At 45.3% G+C, this 21622-nt stretch overlaps 1 protein-coding gene across 1 annotated transcript in view; it reads right to left on the reverse strand.

The window, feature by feature from the left end:
* LOC147683548 (serotransferrin-A-like) overlaps nt 1-21622 on the reverse strand; it is a 282375-nt gene that overhangs the window by 64606 nt on the left and 196147 nt on the right. Inside the window, exons 9-12 of the mRNA XM_086943940.1 lie at nt 6573-6724; nt 5939-6035; nt 5817-5855; nt 4399-4557 (exon numbers count right to left, since the gene is read on the reverse strand). Coding sequence (XP_086800066.1) covers nt 4399-4557; nt 5817-5855; nt 5939-6035; nt 6573-6724 — 447 coding nt within the window. The remainder of the gene's footprint in view (nt 1-4398; nt 4558-5816; nt 5856-5938; nt 6036-6572; nt 6725-21622) is intronic.

Genomic DNA, 21622 nt, shown 5'->3' on the forward strand with positions numbered 1-21622 from the left:
TTCTTTAAAATGATTTTTATTCCCCCGATTTTTAACCTTACCACCCATTAGTACTAATCACCTCTAAACCTAAAAAACACCATTACATCCTTATACCCTATACCCTTACCGACCACCAAACCCTAAAAATGGCCCTACCAACCAATACCCTACCCACCAATGGCCCTATAAATACCCTTACCACCCTATAAAACCCTACCCAACTTTAAACCCCTTAAAAACACTCTTACAACTATTTATCCTTACCCACTCCTAAACACTAAAAACCCCTTTCCACATTATACCTTTACCCACCCCATAACCCGAAAAATGTCCTTACTACCCTATACACTTACCCAGCCCTAAACCCTAAAAACAGTTGTACCACCCTATACCCCTACCCAACCCTAAACCTTAAAATGTCCTTATCACCCAATACCCCTACCAACTACTTAACCCTAAAAATCCCTTACTACCCTATACCTCTACTCACCCATTAAACCCTACAAATAACCTTAACTCTGTGTACCGCTACCCACCCCTAAACCCTAAAAACACTCTTACCACCTTACACTTACCCCCTCCTAAACTCTAAAAATGTATTACCTACCCAATACCCTTACCCACCACTAAACCCTAAAACACCCTTGCCACTCGATAATCCTACCCAACCCTAAACCCTAAAATGCCCTTACCACCCTATACACCTACCTACCCACCCTTAAACCCTTAACCCCTGGGGATTTGCGGTGGAGCATATTTTCAGAAGGTGGGAAACAGGAGAGGAGGGCCAGTGTAATAGAAAAGTTTGTGTAATGTGGTCAGTGCTTGAGAAGAGACTTGTTGTCTGATAAGAAGCCAGTGAATTATTGTAGGCATTACCCCGATTGATTGCCTGGGATTGGACCTAGAAAAAGACCCAGTTCACTGTTTTTAATTTCTTCATATGCAGCATGGACGAAGTGCAATGATGTTTTCCTAATTAGGAATGTGTAAGAGGATGCATTGATGACTATGTTTACCAGTTGTTTAACGTAGCGAGTACATATCACCTAGACAACATAACTGTTGGTTTTTATTTGCACATGATCATTATGTTGAAAAGTGTGGCCATTGTTTCTGGGGAGTTCAGTATTGTGTTGTGTGAGGGTGAAATGAACAAAATATTTTATTTAATCTAACTGGCGTAAGGATAGCCATACCCCCAGGTACATATGTTCATCCTGGCCAAACTGGCTAGTGCCTCTAAAAGCCAGAAAAACAGTTGTGCTTAAAAGCTCTAGGATGTGGTCTGAAGAAGATTAATTGTCAAATATGCTTCTACAAGGGCTACAATGCTGTTCAAAACCAGAAAAAAGGAATGGCTACTAAAACCTAGCAACAAACCTAAAAGCTATCAAGGCTGGTTGGATTATGTGCACTCCCATTAAGGGGCTTAATACGACTTTCACTGTATTTCCGATTTGGCTGGACAAAGTTAGCTACCGAATCCGGGTTATTTCACCTGTGGTCATCTTGGGGGTTGGGACTATATCACCACAAGGTTTTGGCTGCTGAAAGCAGCGGAGATCTTCAAGTGAAATACTGGGCAAACACATACAGGACGCAGAGGGAGTATACATACTGATTCATGCATGGTACTCCCAAAAATCCCATAATCATGGATATTTGCTAACTCCACATAATTATGGACGGATAATTAAAGACCCCATGTGGGTACCACGAGTAGGGTACTTGGCAGAAATTAATCTAACTCCTAATGAAGCAATAAGTGCTTTGGTGTACAGTTGTACTTGTGCTACATGCATGACTGAGTGCCCAAGTCAATGTGTAAGCACTGATGAGGTTCCAAAGATCCCTTATACATACATTTAAAGCAGTGTATAATCCTCCGTGTTCCCTGTGGCACTATACACTTTATCCAGGTCATGGTGAGATTAAGGGGAAACAGCCACTAGAACGCAGCCGTTTCCACGCAATACTTAACCACGCATGCTTTACAACGCATACGTAGTTACCATGTATAGCCTTTACCACGCATTCTTTTACTACGTAATACGTAGTAAAGTAATGTGAGTATAAGGAAGAATTAAAAAAGGGGGCTTGGGGGGGTTCCCCCCCTCAAAAAAAAACGAGTGGGTTTAATAAAAAGAAATAAAAGTCTTACCTAAAAAAAGCTCTTCTGTGCTTCTTGTCCGTCTTTCAATGAGCCTCAATAACTACGTAATAACGTACGGGCGTCTATGTACTGAATTTACAAAAAAATAGAAAAAGGACCACTTAAAACGGAGTATGAAGAAGGAGAAGTCTGTTGATAGAAAAATAAGGAAAACTGCGAGTAATTTTATTTATTATACTAAATTTTAATGTTAGGCATATTTAAAAATATATTTATAGTTATAAACTAAAAAAAAGCACAGCAGGCGGTAAGGGTATGGTAGGATTGGGGGCTGGGGGCGGAGGGAACATGTAAGGTATTGGGGCAGGGATTGGAGAAAGCATTTACTATGAAAATGCCATTATCATGAATAGTTATACAACGAAAATCGTTGTATAACTATGCGTGGTAAAGGTATTTTCATGGTAAAGCATATTCGTGGTAATTGCATTCACGTTGTAACGCGTGCGTGGAAAAGGCATGCGTTGCAACGGAATGCGTTGTAACGACATACATGTAGCTTTTTCTCGGTTGTGTCATCCCCTGATTCCATTTGGCAAGAAGTAAAAGCCTCACCCAAGTCATTTTGGGCTCTGTTTCGTTGGGTATCCGAGTCTGGTCTGCTTCATGGTGCCAGAGGTAAAAGATTCAGGAAAGCCATCAGTTCTAGTTCTAGTATGGCTTTCTGCTCCCTGTGATACCTATGAGTATAGTATCATGCTTTAAATGGAAGAAGGCTGTTTTGGCATTAATAGTATCGCTTTGAATGGTCCCATTCTTAATTAGGCTGAGCGCAGAATGACACATTAAAGAACTTTATGTTCTCGAGTAGCCTGTCCACCAATCATGGGCATAGCCCATGGACGTCATTTAGTGGTCACCAGTGATCGCAACTGCAACCTCTGGTTTTCCCCTTGAGATCCCTGACAGTAATTCTGCGACCCCTGGCCTCGGAGACTGTTGAGGAAGTGCTGGGATCACAAGATAAGCCAGGGGTGTTGCTTCGGGGAGCATATGTTTGAAGCGTGTGATTTCTGGTAGGATTGATAATTACCTGAAACATATCTCACCCAAATATTGCTGAGTGAGTTGTGGGGTAGTTGTAGTCCAATTGGCTTTCTGCCTTGAACACACATGTTTACCTGGCCCAAAAACTTGAGCTATAGCTCATCTCCCTGCTGCTGAAGCCACAGATGTTCAACAAAAAGCAGACTTACAACCGTGTTTCTTCTCTGGCCTAGCCCCAAGAATATGGAACATACTGCCCCCAGAAAATAGGACAAACCCTTCCTGTACCTGAAGTAAGAAAGCTTCTACTGAATGGATTCCTCCACTAGTTATCTGTAGTCACTCAGCTCGATCATTTTCAGGTGGACTCATCTGGATCACGGATCTACCAAGCCATTGTGGTATACTGTATCTGTTTCTGTGTTTTGTATTGCTTCCTACATTTCCTTCCTTCAATTTTCTCATGTATGTGTGACCTGACTGCTATAAGTACAGCACCATGATACCCAGAAGGGTCATGTTCATGCTTTATAAAGCTCTGCAAATAAATAAATCAGTAGTAAAACAAGCACTAAAAAGCCAATACCACTTGCTTAGTTATAACAGAAAATGCAAGCCAGACCTATTGCATTTGCCAATATTCGTTTCTCTTGGCCACCAGTACTTCATGAGCCCATCACAATGTGGTTTTGCCGTTGCCACCACCGTTATCACCAAACACATGAAGCCTGATATTCAAATGTATCTTGCACCTGTGCATTCTCCCGTTTTATTGAGAAACTGAGAGAAGGCCACAGAGCCGACAGCCAAACAAGCCTTCAGAAAATGACTAACAACGAATGAAGGGGCAAATTGAAAATATGGTGGACCATCTGTCTCAAGTGTGTTGAAAGTGCCCCACCTGCTCCATTGGTAGTTCAGTGGGCCGATCATCATCATGCAATAAATCAGGCTATTAGAATTTTTAAGGTTTCTGTCACCAGTGCAATTATTGCATCTGCACATTTTTTTACTTTTTTTCTTTGCTATGTTCAGACCTCCTCTACATTCCATTCACATCAACTTTCAATTACAGACCCCCTGAACCTGTGTGTGGAAGGGCGCTTTAATGTAACCTTAAGGAGCACCATGTCGAAACACATGTATCCACAAACACTTTAAATAATGTTACCTTGTGTTTACAATAAATGCACACAAGAAACTGGTGACAACAAAATGAGAAACAAAATGCAAAGATAGGGTCGACCACTCACCAACTTTGCAGTTCTGGGTCTGGTTCTGTATCAGACCAATTGGAACATTCCATCCCGCCGTTCTACCGAAGCCTGTGTGGCAGGCCTTCTTTCCACGCAGGTTGTTCCAGGAGATGTCCCTACTGCTCTTCTTTACTATGGCCACAGCATAGTATGTACCTTGAATAATGACAAAAGGAAATGTAGGAGTGAAACTGCATCTGACAGGAGGTTTTTGAGTAGGCTCTTGAACTCATTATCGGATAGAGGCGCCATTGGGGTAGACTTCAGTGTATATGTACTTATCTAGCCACAGCAGAGAGAACATTTCCACTCCACACTGTGTAATCCCGATAGTTCATTTCAACATCCACAGAGCAAACAAGAATGCTGCATCACTACGAACGTGTAATTACCAAGTAGAGACTAATAAATTGCTAAATTGCTGAGGTCGCAATAACTGACTGAAGAAGAGCTATATAATGAATTTCCAGACCAAGCCCCTTAGTAACACAAAGAAACTACACTAGAGTATTCACAAATGAAATAATTTGAGGAGCGGAACAATAAGAGTTGCAATTTCAAAACAATTCAAATACAGACGAGAACTAGAGCAGAGAACAATATAACCGTAAATGAGATATGTAAAATGACCTGAGTGGCACAGTGCTATCATCCACACACTTGATTAAGAGCTCCCAGGGATGTGGACTGAGAAGTGCTAAGGCAAGAATCAACGAGGGAGCCCACAATTTATTGGGATCACATCTTCTTAACGCATCTACAAACGGTCATTGCAACTGTGCGCCTTCATTATCGGCAAAGAGATCATCTTTGGTTCGTTCCTTTACTCTTGTAGTTGATTGTCCGAGGCTAATGGCCCTTGCATAGCGTTACAATAGTCAAAAATATAGGGCCTCATTTATGAGGCTGTGCGTCTCATTTACGCCGCCGGTGCGTCACTTTTTGTGACACATCAGTGGCGTAAAAAATGCGCCTTGTTGCGCCATATTTACAAAGTGACGCATCTAGGTAGATGCGTCACTTTGTAAACCCCTGCGCCACATTATACCTGCGCCAGGTATAATGTATGCAAGGGGGGGCGTATTGACGCAAGAAAGGGCCGTAGAAGTGACGCAGTGAAATCTATAAGATTTCACTGCGTCACTTCTAGGATGCAAATGCGTCAATATCTTACGCCTGCCTCACAGCAGGCGTAAGACTGACGCAGGACCTTTCACATGGGGCTTGCCCCATGTGAAAGGACGCATTGCTGGAGTTGCTGACGTATCTGTATTGGTGTCGCAAGGAGGGTGCAATGAAAAGTGACGCATCGCTGTTTTCACGCAGCGATGCGTCACTTTTCCTAAATGAGGCCCATAATGTCTCATGACCTCAGACCTCAAACACTGGACAGAACAGAAACCATCTGTACCCACCTGTCTTTGTTCCTTTGTTTCTGCATGGGGTTTTATTATCTGCAATAGACACAACACAACAGTTAGACAAATGCTCAAACTCCAGCTCGCCTGTAATTCAGAGGTCTTTGATAACAACATACCTGCGTCGTAATACTCCCCCATGACGGGTACCAGACCACACTTCCCAGCAGTAAAGACAACTCCTCCATCAACGGTCACAGCATCTGCCTCTCGTTTCTAAAATCGAATAATAACTGACGATCATTGAATGCCATGACTGATCCTGTCCAAAACTGTCCTACGACTTTGACTTCCTACAAAGGTAGGATCGAAGAACAAAGACCAATGACATTTCATTTTCAGTGCTTTAACAGAGCCTAAGTCGCTAAGAGTCTCCTCTTCTGACACAGCAACCAGTTCCAGAACCTACATCCATTTATCCAGAACACTCAAAATGATATTCAGTGCTAAAGAGCCTGCAATGTTCACGTGTCTACCCAAGTAATCTACTCATTGAGAGGATGTGGCACATGCATCCCTGTCGTGAATTAACAGCCCAGTCAGACATAAAGATGGATGGTGTTTTATTCTGACTGTAGGCTCCAGGAGTTTCCAGCACTACCCATAACACACCCAGGGTGTATAAGGCTATTCCTTGAGGTCCTGGAGTTAGTTTGGTCTTGTAAGCGGCAAAATATATGGTTGGTGGCAATGTCTTGGTGAAGGATAGCAACAGAACAGGTATAAACCAATTGCCTTCGATAAATCTCTTACCAGAATCTGAAGAATGCACTCTTCCGCTGAGTTTGCCTCTGTGCATTCAATGGTGGCCCCGCTCAGGGCACTCCATGTGTCACACTTTGCTTTCTCCTCCTTGCTTGATGTACACCAGCGCACCCTGTTCACCGAGGTGGAGGTTTTCGTCTCTGGAAAAAGAACAATACATTTGAAAATCCAGTGAGCAAGTACTGGGATGAGCTTCCAAAGGTTGGAACAATGCGACCAACTGGAGAACTTTTTGGGATCATGATATATGAATTGAGGGAGAGTTACATACAATATGGATAAAACCTTGTCTGGATAACATACATTGATCAGAAAATTGACCGTCACCTGTTGATGGCTTTCGCGATTACAATTTGGTAGACTAGATTACCATTCCTATTGTTGATATGGCAGAGCATGCAAACCATGGCAGGTGCATTGCTAGCGTGGAACAGAGCTAGCCCCCAAACAGCCAGCAAATACCTAAAATTCAAGGCCCAGTCGATAAATATAAAGAATCAATGCCTTCAAATGATTGCATGTTCCAGTTTCTTAATCTGCATAATGTAACCATTTTACACACAAAAATGATACGCAATCAGTCATTGGCTACTTTGTTGAAAAAGTACTGTATGATCTGCTGTTTTAATCTTATTATGTAATACATCAGTTTATATTTTTAGATTGGATTTTTGATAATGGTCTTGTGCTTGATATGCATTCCTTTTTATTGATGTATTTTAAATAAAACATTTTTGACAGTTCTTTTTTATATTAATTGTGTGTGTTTTATATTATGGTTGTCTCTTATGCTCATCTGTGAAAGATTGAATACAGATTATCTGATTTAAAAAAAATGCTCTATAACGTAGCACCTTTCTGATATATCCTGAAATGCATTCATTTTCTAAACTAATCTGGCCTATCCATTCACCCACTCATTATTAAATACTTTCACACCACATTTTATTCATGGTCAACATCATTGTTTACTGCTCATCTTAGTCATCTACCCATGCATGTAACTATTTGCTCATCCAATAGCTCACCCCCTCGTCATCATGAGAAAGCATGTGAGAAAGAACTGTCTAGCGCCTCGCTGGTGTGGTCCGTATCAGTAGATCTTGGTTAATACAACTGCAGTGAAGTGTGGTGGCCTTCCTAACTGGGTGCACACATACCACACTCGTAGGGTCCTGTGTCTCCTTGATGAAGTAACAGCTCCTCTCCCAGAAGAGACACCTGCAGTGGTTGAGAGTGCATTGGAAGGAGTCAGCTAAGCTGCAGAGGACCAGACAGAGCCTGAAACAGCATTAGAGTGATCTGAGGGGGGGTCCAGACAAATCAGAAACTAAAGCTGGCATGGAGAAAGCTGATACTGTGGTGGGGAATGAGGCAGATCGCGACCACAACGAAATAACTAGTGCTAAGGGACCACGAGTGGTAGTGAAAAAAAGCTGGCCAAGAAGTCAAGTGAGGAAAAGACTAAAGTTGTCTTCTGAAAGAGCCCATGCACCCATAGGTGAATCATCTGGAGAATTTGAGCTAAGTGGAGACGAAAGTGAACGGCCTAATCTAAGAAGGTCCAAGAGATCGAGAATGCCTTGATGGAGATATTCTTCTCCTGAGTGGCCTTATCTTGCAACAGATGACAGCGAGGGTGAATTTGGGCGATTCTGGAATAATAGTGGAGACTCATCAGAAGCTTTTAGAACTTGATCTGAACTTTCTTCTTACTTTTGAACTACCTTACCTGACAAGTGACAAGACTGAGTGCCTTGACCCACCTAGTACTGACTAAAGCTGAATTTCCCTATCTGGATTCAGGGGACTTTCCTGTGCTTGCTCATGGACTAAAAATAATGATATTAGAAATGCTCCTTAATGAACTTGTTGGACACCAGGCATCATACAATACTCTGCCACAGAATTAAGGGCTCTGACTCCAGTGACTTCTTCTCACCACAGTAATACTTTGGACGTTACTCCACCAAGATTCTACTGTGGTGAGTGTGGTTTTAATCCTAATTCATCCTTGGAGCATAAAGTTGCAGAAGAAGCTCTTTCTCGGGCTTCGGAGCCTTACAGCTTTATTCTATTAACTGCCACTTGTTGGCCATGCACAGTTCAGAACTGTTTGAGTTTTTAACAGATTTCTCTCTGGACACCATCTTTTTGACAGAGAACTCATCCCCAGACATTCTGAGGGCCATCCCTCAGGGTTATGCCATTGTTAGGTTGGACAGGCCTCATTTGAGAGGAGATGGGATAGCTATAGTATTTAAAAATTCTCTTCATTGTACTCTCTCTGAAATCACAATCGTGGAGAGGGATGCAGCAGTCATCTCCCTTATGATGCAGGTAATATCATCTTAATAGGACCTCTGATTTATAAGCTTCCTGGCCCTGCCACTAGTTTCTGTACCTCATTAGTTAGCATAGTACCCGAATACTCCAACCTCACCATTGTTGGTGATTTAAACCTTCATGTTGAAAGCAAGCTGTCTCACAGCTTCAACGCTAGTTGCTGGTCTTGAAGCACTTAAGCTGAGGCAACTAGTGCAGGCTTGACCCATAGATCGGGTCATACTTTAGATCCCATCTTCACAAATCTAGGGAATTTAAGAATTGACCCTCCCATCCCGCTGATATGGGCTGACCATTTTGCAGCCTCTATGTGCTGGCTAACCTGTCTGACAGGACATCGAGCCACCTCAAATCAGCCAACCAAAACCTGAAGATGGGCTAAAGTAACTACTAAAGCTTTCACTTAAACCTTGGAACTGAACAACCTGGCTTTGGAGAATAGCAAAGGCGCGACCAATTCCCAAGTAGTAGAGTGGATCGAGTGTGCAGTAGATCAGATCGCGCCAATAACCGAACATGTGATAAAAAGACTGAAACCCTCGGCCGAATGGTTCAATAAAAAGCTACTCATCCTAAAGACCGGCTGCAAATGGCTAGAACGCACATGGCGACATTATGATCCTTGTGACAAAGCCCAGTCTTGCACAACCCTAAAAAGCTATCACAAGCAAATTAAGATGCAATGAAGTTTCTAAATAGGGAAAATTGAGACAGTGCAGAATGTGCCTCGTTAGCTTTTCTCTATAGTTAAATCCCTCTCTTCCTTTGAGCGCATCTCAGCCGTGATACCTCCCTTTGAAGACAGGTGCAACATCCAATCACATGGCTTCTTTGTATAAAGTGGCAGTCATTCATTCCACATTTTCAGAGGCTGCCCGAAATATTCCCTGCCTCCAAACTTATTTCGAAGCTATTGAAGGTAGAGAAGCTCTCTGACTGAAGATGTCATCCAGATCATGGCGTCAATAAAATCAGGGGCTCCCTCTGACCCTGCGATTCATACGATTCTGGAACGTGGGGCTTCACGCATTACTCGGAGTTGTGTAACCTCTTCAACTGTTCTTTCACTAGTTGTCAGGTCCCCCACCTGTGGAAACATGCTACTATAGCTTGACGCAACCAAGTCAGTGAATTATAGGCCATCTCGCTGCTCCCATTTACATCTAAGGTTGCAAAAAAATGTGTAAACCAGCAACTCTCTTTGTTTATCCAAGCAAACGATATCCTGCATGGGACTCAATCAGGATTTTGTCCATAGTACAGGACATAATGCGCTCTTCTGTTTGCTTCTGAATCTTTACGCCAAGCTGGGAACAGAGGGTACACGATTGCATTGCTCCTACTGGTTTTCAATGCAGAATTTGATACTGTGTCCCTCAGTCTCCTTTTAGAACGGCTGCAAAACTACTACAAATTGGGTGAGTCTCAGCTGCCTGATTAAATGCAAGTAAAACCGAGGTTCCGGTCCTAGGTTAACAACTGTCTGTTTAGTCCACATCATGGTGGCTGAACACCTTGGGACCGCTTCCTACGCGTGAGCCTAAGGTGAAGAGTCTAGGCATTTGGTTTGATTCTAAAATGTCATTTGAAAGCCAAATTACAAGCTTGGCAGGACAGTGCTTCAGTTCTTAAAATATTCTTCCTTATCTGCCTGAAGCATCCAGGAAATCTATGGTCCAGTCTCTTATGTCTAGACTGGACTACTGTAATGTTTTATATCTCGGAGTTTCACAGGCACGCATGATGCAACACCAGAGGGTACAGAATATGGCAGCACATTTGCTCCTGAACTTGCCTAGACACTCCCCCTAAACTTCTGTCTTAGCCAAATTGCATTGGCTCCCATTTAAGGAACGAGTTTCTTTCGAAGCTTTATGCTATTGCCATTGAATTCTTAATGGCAAAGGCCCTGGTTACTTGAAGACTATGGTTTTAGCTTACAGTCCAAAAAGATCTCGCAGATCAGCCAATGCCCAGCTTGCACTCATTCCTAGAAATAAAAAATCATGCATCGGAGGATGCTCATTCAGATTTTTAATGGCTAGATTGTGGAATTCATGACCCCTTTCCCTTATACAAGAGAAGTCAGAGTTCTCTTTTAGAAAAAAGCTGAAAACTTGCCTTTTTAGATCCATCTAGTCCAGTGTCTTGCATTTATGCTTATGATAGAGGGCACGAAACCCTAGCGCTGGGACTTCTATGGAAGTAACTGTGCCACTCATAAAACACTGTATTAATAATTATAGTGTTGGGCTTAATAATAGTGCTTGTAGGATTATATTCAGATTCCGTTGGCGCTACGCTGTAGAAGAGAACCATAAACTTGAGCAGAAATCATCATAAGAAATAGATGGAAGTTTATTCTCATTAAGTGAGCAGAACTTGAATGTAGATTTATCTAGAGGAGATTATACATCACACGCTTACATTAGGTTGCTTTATGAGTATGCTGATACGATGGAAGCCAGAGATTACTATGTATGCAGGTACCTGATTCAGTGGCTGAAGAAATTACTTACCATCTTATATCCCTAGCATATGGCATCACTTGTAGTTTACTGGTGAGTATTTTCTATGGAAAGGGTCATTTTCAGTACTACTATTCTAATTATGAATTACATCCTTCAGAAGTTCCTTTATTCAAACACTTGAATAGATTTGTATATGCTCAGATTACTGAAATAGCAAGTAGATAGTCTGCACCGGTTAAAATGTTAGATACTGCTTATGCACATCAACACAATTTGACTTGTATTCTAACTGATACTGAAAATACATTTTTAAGTCAAGTAGAAGATAGGTATACAGAAGTGAAGACTGTTGCAACTAAAGAAACACATTTTCCCATTTGGTCACAAGAAGAAAAGGATCACCAGATAGCAAGGAACACTGGAGCATCGACATTAGATTGGCATCTCAAGGTAAACTGTGCATAAGAAGAATGATACAAATGAATATGATACCATCCTTTTAGAGAAGAGTGTATGTGATCATACATTTGAGGTCTGAGAATATTGGAAATTATTTATGGGTGGTGGTGAGCTTGTGATTCCTGGAGCTTGTTTTATTTGTGGGAAGAATGCTTATTTCAAGTTGCCTAATAAATGGTGTGTTAGGTGTTATTTAGGAATAGTGTTTCCAAAGATCTATCATGTAGAACATTTTGATAATTCAGTTTAAGAGGAAATATCTAGATCTGACGAAGTTCTAGTGTGGGAAAAATTGTGAGAGATATTTATGGTGCTATAATACCAAATGTAGGTGTGATATAGAACAATATTAAGATTAGAAAGTTGTCTACAGTAGTTGATAGGCTATCCACTAATACTGCTGGAGCTCTATTTCTTGTATATACTGTAATCGTTGCTATGATTTTGCAAAATCGACTTGCTTTATACATTTTGCTTGCAAAAGAAGGTGGAGTCTGACGGATGTTGAAAGTTGACCGAAGTTGTACTTTTATCCCAGATATAATTAGGGACTTACAGAAGTAGTATGTAATTACTGACATAGAAAGGTAATTGAGCGCACTGACAACCGCAGGAGTTTGCAATTCAGTTGGAGATTTGGTGCTATAGATAGATGGTTTGCGAACCTAGGAAGTATTATATTTGGTTCCATCTTGAAGCTTCTGTTGATCATTGCTTTTTGTACAGTGGTTGTGATGTTGACAGTGAAAGTTTACAGGTGATATAAGGCAAAGAAAGGAATATCCCAGAAAGATATAGAGTTGGAGAAAAAGCCATTTCTACATGAAATGAAATGTTTGGAGAAATTCAGATGAAAAGCAATTGAAACAACAAAGGTTTAGATTGGTTTCTCTGATAAGATCATATGATAAGATAAGAGATTATGTGATGGCTTGATACACCATCAGAGGGGGATTGGAGTAGCATATTTTGATCCTATCTTAAGATCCTGTAGGAGTGCATTATAATCATGTATAGTCAGCATTCGAATATATACTGTGTGATTAATGTTGCTAGGAAAAGACGGGGTAGTGCATATTTAAAGTACTCCACATGAAAATGAATGAGATTTATAAACTGTGTGCATGTAAATGCGACTATTAAAGGTCTATACAACATTTACATATTAATATTCTAAAAGAAGTTAAAGTTTAGATGTGTCGCACTGTGAAGTTAATGAAATTAGGAGTATGTGCAGATTAATGTTTAAGTATGTATACGTAAAACAAGAAATCATATTCATGTTGGTGTATTTGAAATAAAGAAATTGCTATCTTTTTGCAATGTATTCATGTGTTAGGAAACTGCATTTGTTATGTATGTAGAAATGTGCACGTATTCGTAACCCAGTGCACTATTAAGTTGACATGATTTTTGGGTCTAGAGAACTGTTTCAGTACAATATCACATTTAAAGTATAACACGTAATTTGTATTTAATCTTCACTGTAGAATGTGTTTGCTTGCATTTGTTCGATTCTACTGCTAGTGTGGACAAGGCCTTATTAGTTAGAAAAGTAGGGTTTTTGTTTTAGTCAGAGAGCAAGTTATAAGAAGATGGATTTTGTCAAGGAGAAACACAGTAACGAGCAAGGAGGTGAGTTCCCATGCCCAAGGACGACTGAAGTAGCAACTTATCAATGTGGGAAAAGTGGAGCCAGTAGCTAATTTTGTCCTGGAATCATGGAAAGTTACTGGAGATGAACATGTGACATTCTTTCAGTTCAACTAATGTCTTATGCTGTAATGTAGTGAGGGTTAGAGAGACATCTGAGGGCTTCATGAGGTACATACCTCTGCTTCTGCTTTGTGTGGCTTTATGCCACTTGACCCTTACTTGGAGTTTCTTATACTGAAGATTCTGACAGCTGACACCTTTCTATTAATCAATTAATCATTCTTCCTTAATATTTCTTAGTTTAGGGCTGTCCCTTTTAAGGCAGTTTAGGGAGAGACAGCATGCTCATGCATACCTTTACGAATCATTTGAATTAAATTAGTGTTCAATTATTTTTCCAGATTACTTGCATTGTCACAACAGAATTAGTTGTATGCTTCTTATTATATAAGGTAAATCACTTCAGGTGATTTGGACTCATTCTGTTTGTTCTATATTTCTTTATTGTGATGCTGAGGTTAATATATATTAATCTATTACTGAATTTATAATTAAACCGTAATAATCTCAGATTTAGATGTTGAGTGGATTATTGTGTGACTAAATTACAGTAAACATTGTAGACAGTGCTACAGTTCCTTTACGAGACTGGATACTTATACCCAGTCTGGGTACTTATACCTGGGGTACAAGTACACATTGTAACATATGCAAGCATTTTATTTATATATGAAATAGTTATTAGTAAATGAAGTATTTCTACCAGACACTGTAAATAATGGGGTCTATTCACAAACTCAATTTTGTAGTGCATAGAGAAGTGCCAAAATTGTACTGCTAAAGTACTACAGCAGGGGGCGTGGCCAAGATGGTGGCAGAGTAGGACGTGCTTTCCTGTCCCTCTGGCGCCGCCTGAGCACAGCATTGTTATCACCCCTTCAACTGCCCATCAGCGCTGGCCACGGGGGTCCACTGCCCCTCCTGGTATTGCTGGCTGTGGAGGCTTTTTGCACCCGGAGCAGTTCGCTGCCTTAATTACATGGCCTGTCCCTAACCTTGTGGAGGCCCGCGGACCTAGCTGAGCGGGGCTCCGTGGGCCGTCTTCTGCCCTGTGGTGCCTCTGCTATTTGGTGGGGCGGCCAGCAGTGAGACAACAGCTGCAGTCTTCCGGGCTGAGTGGCGGGCCCGGGAGAGGAGAAGCAGTGCAGCGTGAGCGGTGACAGGCCCGGGCTGTCGCTGCCATTTTACTGTTTGGAGGCCCAGGGCTGTGTGAGGAAGAGACGGAGCCTGGGAGCGGACGCGATACTCCATGATGGTGCCCGGCGGCCCTGGCTGAGGAGAGGTGGCTGTTTAGCTTCCTTGGTGACCGCCTGAGAGCTTGTGAGAGGCTGCGGTGGGGGCCATGGAGCGGGGGCCCGCAGACCACGAGGTGAGGAGAGGAGGGACGGCTGGTCTGGGGCTGTGAACTCGGTCCGCGGTTCAGCGGACGGTGGGAGGCCCTGTGAGCCTTGGAAGAGCGGGGCCTCACTTTATGCTCTGGGGCCCTGGTACTGCGCTGTTACTTGTGCCACTCTGTGGGCCCCCTTTAACTGTGTGGGAGAGGGCCTGCCTCGGATGTGAGTGCCTGGCCTGAGAGGCTGGAACAGCGAGGCCTGCAAGTCGGTGGCGGGGAAGAGCGGTTCCTCCTGGTGAGCACAGCTGCATTGTTGGGGCCTGAGTGCCTGGCGAGGGGTGTGAGGCCTACCCTCGGCCCGTGGGTCGGCAGGCAGTGCCTCCGAATCAGGGTTTGAGCCCACCGTGAAGGGAGAGCTGCGGGCAGAGACTGAAAGGGGCAGTTGCCCCGATTGGGACTTTGAGTTTAGCCCCTGTGTGAGTGTGGTGGGGGACGGTGTGTGGTGTGCCTTGGCCACCTGCTCGGTCCGTACTTCGGCGGACGGCGGTAAAGCGGGGCCCAGCAGTGAGGGGGCTTCGCTGCGGGGTGGGTGGAGTACCTGCCCTCCCTTGTACTCTGTCGTGGCTACTGGCTGGACTCTCGGGTGCGCCCTTCCCTACTTGCTGATCCGTCACCACTGCTTTGGGAATCAGCGGAGCTACTGAGGGGCTGGGTGGGGGCTTGCCTACGCTGGGGCCCTCCTCCTTCCAGATGGTTACGAGGATCACATGGTTCTGGGCTGTGAGGAGATACTAACTGGGCTGTTTACTGCTCCTTTGCATGGTCTGCGAGCTGCGGTGCGCAGGCCCTTGCCTGAGGCATGATGTCCTCCGCCAGAAATCGGAAGGACAAACCTCTCAAAGACATGCTTTAGAAGGCGGCGGGACGGGCTGCCTCTCAGTTAGATGATACATCCCTGTGATCTGAGGACAATGAGCTCCCGGCGACCAAGGCCTTTATGCTAGAGCCGTTCTCTCATAAAGGAGGACATTCAGGAGCTTCGCTCACACCTCTCCTCAGACCTGCGCGAGCTGCGGCGCGATGTAGACTCTGTCGGGGAGCGGGTGGTGACATTGGAGGAACACGACCTGGAGGCTGCGGACAAAATCCATCAACTCCAGCAAGACGTCCTATACCTCACGGAGCAAAACCTAGATCTTCAGGCGCATGCTGAGGACTTGGAGAACCGGTCCCGGAGGAACAACATTCGAATCCGGGCGGTTCCGTGGAAGGGGGAGGGAGATTGCCTAGAATCTGCCGAAAAAGCGCACCAACATACTTGCGCAGGCTAAGAGGAGGATTGTGACATACAGATGGCCTGTGTACACCGAGTTCGCTTGCCGCGTAGTGCGAAGGCCACCCCCCGGACATATTGGTGTGTGTCCACGACTTCCAGATTAAAGAGAGGATTCTTCGGAAGGCTCGTGACCTCAACCCTGTGCAATTTCGGGACCATCAACCAGCGTTTTTCCAGGATTTGGGGGCCTCCACCCTTGTCAAGCGTCTGGACTTTAAACCCATCACTAACCATTTATGTGAGCAAGGCATCCCCTACTCGTGGGGCCACCCGTTTTGACTTATTTTTAAACATAAGGGCAAGCTCGTACAGGTTCGTTCGTTGGATGCTGCCTTTTAGATCTTGAGATTGGAGCGGCCAGCCTCTCTCCGCCGGGGGGCATTGGATCACCTGCCAGACGGCGCAGGCGCTCCACCGAATGGCAACGCGTTGGGAGGCCCTCTCCACCTGTGAAGCCGGATGTGTCTGCAAGTCTACTGGAGAGGGAGGCTGCTGTTTCCTCCGTGGCAGTGGTGACTGATAACTCTGGGGTCTCTTGAGATCCATACAGCTGGCATTAGTTGGGGCCTTATCTGGCGCCGGAGGCAGGTTGTTCTCTGATGTGGATTGGTTGCTTTTCTCAGTCCTTGTAAGTTCAAGTGTCCTGTATCAGGAAGAGAAGTCTTCCATGATGGCGCCATGTTCCCCTGCTAGTTGGGCCTGTAAGATGAACTGTTGTCACTCTGGGTGACTCTTGAGTCTCCTTCTTGTTTGTGTTTTCTTGTGTTGGGGTGAGGGTAAGCGGTTTTGTTGGGGTTTTGGGGTTGTTTTGGGGGCTCCACATCAGCTCTCCGACAGGCCAGGCGAGGACCCGGATTGCAGACAGTGCATCATTATCCGCTTAGACCTACTGGCATTGAGTATCGCATGAGCTAATACCTTTCCTTTGGGTGTTATGGGTAGGGAGTTAGAAATAGTGAGCCTGAATGTTTGGGGCTTAAACAGCCCTGTCAAGCGCTCGGCCATTTTTTCCCTCTTGGAAAATATGGGGGTGATGTGTGCCTGCTGCCGGAGACTCATGTCCTTTCTAGGAATACTAAGCGGATGAAAGACAAGCGCTTTCCCCTACAGCTATGGTCCTCAGGTCTGGTTAAGAAACATGGGATGGCGATCCTCTTTATCGCGCGCGTGCACTGCAAAGTCCTTTCTCAGGTAGCTGACATTAAGGGTAAGGGTTTAGCTGTCCGAGTCCAGTTGGGTGAGATGCTGCTGACTATAGGATCACTGTATGACCGAACGAACGACAAGAGCCCTTTTTAAGGGTGGCCCTTTCTGAGGTTTTAGCGTCTCCAGATGCAGCGATCTTAGTGGGAGGGGACTTGAATGTTGTGATGGACCCGGGGATGGACAGGTCTGAGCAGAGGTCTCACCAGTCGTGTGCGATGACGCAGGGGGAGAGGCAGTGGCTCCTTGAGGGAGGGTTGCATGATGTGTGGCGCATCCAGCACCTCCTAGAGCGCGATTACACCTATTATTCCGCAGCACACAAGACGTAAGGCTGGTTAGATTACTTCCTGGCCACGTCCTCTCTCCTGCCTCATTTAACCACAGCGGCTATTACTCCACGCTCACTGTCGGATCATGCCCTCATCTCGGTTCTTCTCACATCCCATGGCAAGCGGCCGTCGCCGCCCGGCTGGCGCCTCCTTGACTCCCTGTTACACTTGGAATCAGTAGTCACACGGGTAAGGAATACTATCATCCACTACCTTGCAGATAATGACCGGGAAAATACATCCCTGGCATCGAAATGGGAGGCATTGAAGCTAGTGGTGCGGGGGGAGTTTATAGCGCTAGCAGCAACATATTCGCGATTGCACACAGAAAAGCGCACTGAGTTGGAGAAGGAGGTGGGTGCTCTGGAGGCGATGCATAAGAGGACGGGGGCTCGAGAGTTTGGAGGGAGTTAGAGACAAAGGGGCGTATGCTGAAGCATTTCGATTTAGATAGAGCTGCCCACGCCCTACTGCGCTTGCGACACAAATTCTTCCTTAGCGGGGTAAAGGGGGGAGGATGCTAGCGCATAGATTGCGGGCGCGAGCTCAGTTGACGGCCATACAATCCATTAGAGACCCTCAGGCAGGGGAGCATACTACTGATGCTCTTATCTTGAATACTTTCGTCAGTTCTATCAGAACCTATACAGGGGAGACGGTGGACTTAAGGGGAATGGCGGAATACTTGGCGTCTTGTGACATTACACCTCTTTTTCGGACATCGGCTGACGCTTTAGCACCGCGATCTGCATAGAGGAGGTCATATCTGCGATTGCTCGGTTGAAGGTGGCTAAGTCCCCTGGGCCGGATGGCTTCTCTGCCATATTTTATAAAACCTACTGTGTGGAACTGGCTCCTCTTTTAACCCGCCTATTCAACTCCTTTCTAGATACAGGAGAGGTGACTCCCTCCATGTCAGAAGCAGTGATTACAGCTATTCTTAAACCTGGGAAGGACCCTAAAGACTGTGGCTCGTACAGGCCGATCTCTTTACTCAATGTGAGTATTCTAGCGGAGAGGCTCAGCCCACTAATGGACGAATCATTGATCCGGATCAGGCAGGCTTTATTCCAACGCGGCAGGGGGGTGATAATACCTAACAGCTCTCCTCTCACAGACCTGGTCCACCGATCTAGAGCTCAGGCCTTCTTTCTTTCCATCGACACCGAGGAGGCCTTTGATCGGGTGGACTGGGACTACCTGTTTGCAGTTCTGAAGGCCTTTGGGATGGGCGACAACTTTGTGCGATGGGTTCGGTGCATATATGCGGCCCATAAGGCGGTGGTGCAAGTGAATGGGTGCAAATCAGCCCTCTTCCCCATCAATAGAGGGACACAACAGGGGTGTTTCCTATCCCCGCTGCTTTTTGCGCTCTATATGGAACCTTTTGCTCAGTGCATACGGTCGAATGTGGGTATTGCAGAGATTAGGTTTGGGGCTGATATTCACAAAATTAGTTTATATGCTTATGATGTTATTCTGTCGCTGACTCAGCCTCACTCTTCCATGTGCTACCTAAAATCAGAGCTCCTCGAATTTGGAAAGGTTGCGGGGTTCAAAGTTAACTTCTCAAAATCGCAAATTCTTAATGTCTCTAAACCCGATGTGGAGGTACGAGATTTGCAGCAGGACTTTGCTTTTCAGTGGGTGCATTCTGATATTCAATACTTGTGTATCCGGCTGACCTCCTCCATCGCTAGCACGGTCTCCCTTAATTACAAACTATTGGTTGATCAAACTGCCAAAGCACTCTCGGACTGGTCACGCCTCAACCTGTCCTGGTATGGGAGGATGGCAGCGGTGAAAATGACGGTGCTACCTCATGTTCTGTATCTTTTCCAAATGCTTCCTCTGAATCCCCTGCTGGGCACTCTTCGGAAACTTAAAGGGCTTCTTAATATATTATTGTGGAGCAATAGGCGACCACGGCTTCCATTATCCCTCGTCACCGCGCCAAATGCCACAGGTGGGCTGGGTTTTCCCTTGCTGATGGCTTTTTTTCAGGCGTTCAGTCTCCGATATATCACGGAGTGGAATAGGCACTTGCTGCAATATCTGGCGCGAGCTGTGGCTGCCGCGCAAGCATAGGGCGTGGGGCCTTTACTCTTCCCCGGTGACCTCCCAGACTTTGAAGGCCTGGGATCACTTAGCGCAGCGTAGGGGTTGGACTACGTTTCCCTCCCCAATGACTCCCATTGTTGCTAACCCTGATTTTCCACCGGGGTGTGCATCTCCAGTCTTCCACCGCTGGCGGGAGGAGGGCTGTAAAAGGGTGGGTTCCCTTTTCGATCCTAATGACCTGATCCCTTTCCCCCAATTGTGTAAGGAATACCTCCATCTGCCAGAGGCCGACACTTTTCACTAATCGCAGTTAGCGCATTGAGTGACTCATCCACCTAACGTCGCCTCCATGTCCCGCCCCTTGACTACTTTAGAGAAATGGCTAGTCTGCAAGAATGATGACCGTAAGCTTATATCTGAACTCTATGCAATGATTCCCTTACACCCCAAGAAACAGAGTACAAAGGCGCAGGTTTGCTGGGAGACGGAGCTGGGGCGCCCTTTGACAAGTAAAGAATGGGAGCCCATCTTTTACCGCGTACACCATACTGCCTCTAACACTGCGGGTACCGAATCTGCCTATAAAGTGGCCGCTTACTGGTACTATACACCGGCGCACATCAAGGCATGGGATGTGGCAAAGTCACGTCTCTGCTAGCGGGGATGTGGCCTTTCGGATACTTTGTTACATCTACTGTGGAATTGTCCGAAGTTGGTGCAGCATTGGAAAGCGGTTTTTGATGACCTAGATGATGTCTTCCAGATTACATTCCCCGAGCACCTGAGTACCCACTGTTGGGGCTCCCTCATCCTAAATCCTTTCTGCTGCGCTCGCTGAGGGGTAGACAGATTGAGGCTCAGCAGGTCCTTTTGGCGCAGTGGGGTTCCGAGGGATTGGCTCCAAAGGCTTTGGCATCTCTTGGCTATAGAACGCCTCTCGTTGGGCCTTGATGGAAAGGGTTCTGAATATCGAAGCTCTGGGGTAAATTGTAAAAATGTAAAATGATACTTGTATAGCGCACTACTCACCTGCAAGAGTCTCAAGGCGCTTGTACGAATACCGCTGTGGAACCCATCCTGGCTTTCCCTGTGAGGCGTCCACTCCTGGGCACCCCAAGGTGGAGGCCAGGCATCCTTAGCGTTGTGGGGGCCGTTGTGGAGATTAAGCAAGCTATTGCCCAGAGTTGCAGAGTGGGACTCCATGATTGGAATAGGCACCGAGGCGAGAATTATCAGGTCAGTGGAATTTTTGAGCCCAAGACCCGCCGAGGCGGGGAATTGAACCCCGGTCCCGGGCTAGACCTCTGCATCAGGGTCTGCCGCTCTAACCATTGAGCCACACTTCTCCACATACACCTCCTTTCTAAAGATCTGAGGGAGGTCACATGCCCGAAGTACCTACAAATACTCCAGCTCATTCCTTTGGAACCTGTAGGGGCCACTAATGTTGCCTGAGTGGTAGTGGGATGAGCTTGAGGGTCTTGGAGGGTGGACGGTGGAGCTAGAGGCTGATGCGGAGCTGGGTGGGAGGGGGTTAGGGGGGTGGAGGGTTGGGGTATTTGTCTACTTTGTTTGTTTTTTCTAATAACAGTGGTATCTACGCAATTGAATTTGCTGTCCGTGATGGCTCGAAATCTCTTTCGCAGGGTCGCCCTCCGGGTTGTGGTCCCATATGTTGTTTAAAGACAAGAGATTACGCTCTGCCGGTGATTTGATGTAGGCAGCTGAGCTGTGTAATAAGATATTTTACCACACAATAAAAAAGATTGATTCTTAAGTAC

Source organism: Lissotriton vulgaris, chromosome 11 (assembly GCF_964263255.1).
Source record: "Lissotriton vulgaris chromosome 11, aLisVul1.2, whole genome shotgun sequence".
NCBI lineage: Eukaryota > Metazoa > Chordata > Amphibia > Caudata > Salamandridae > Lissotriton > Lissotriton vulgaris.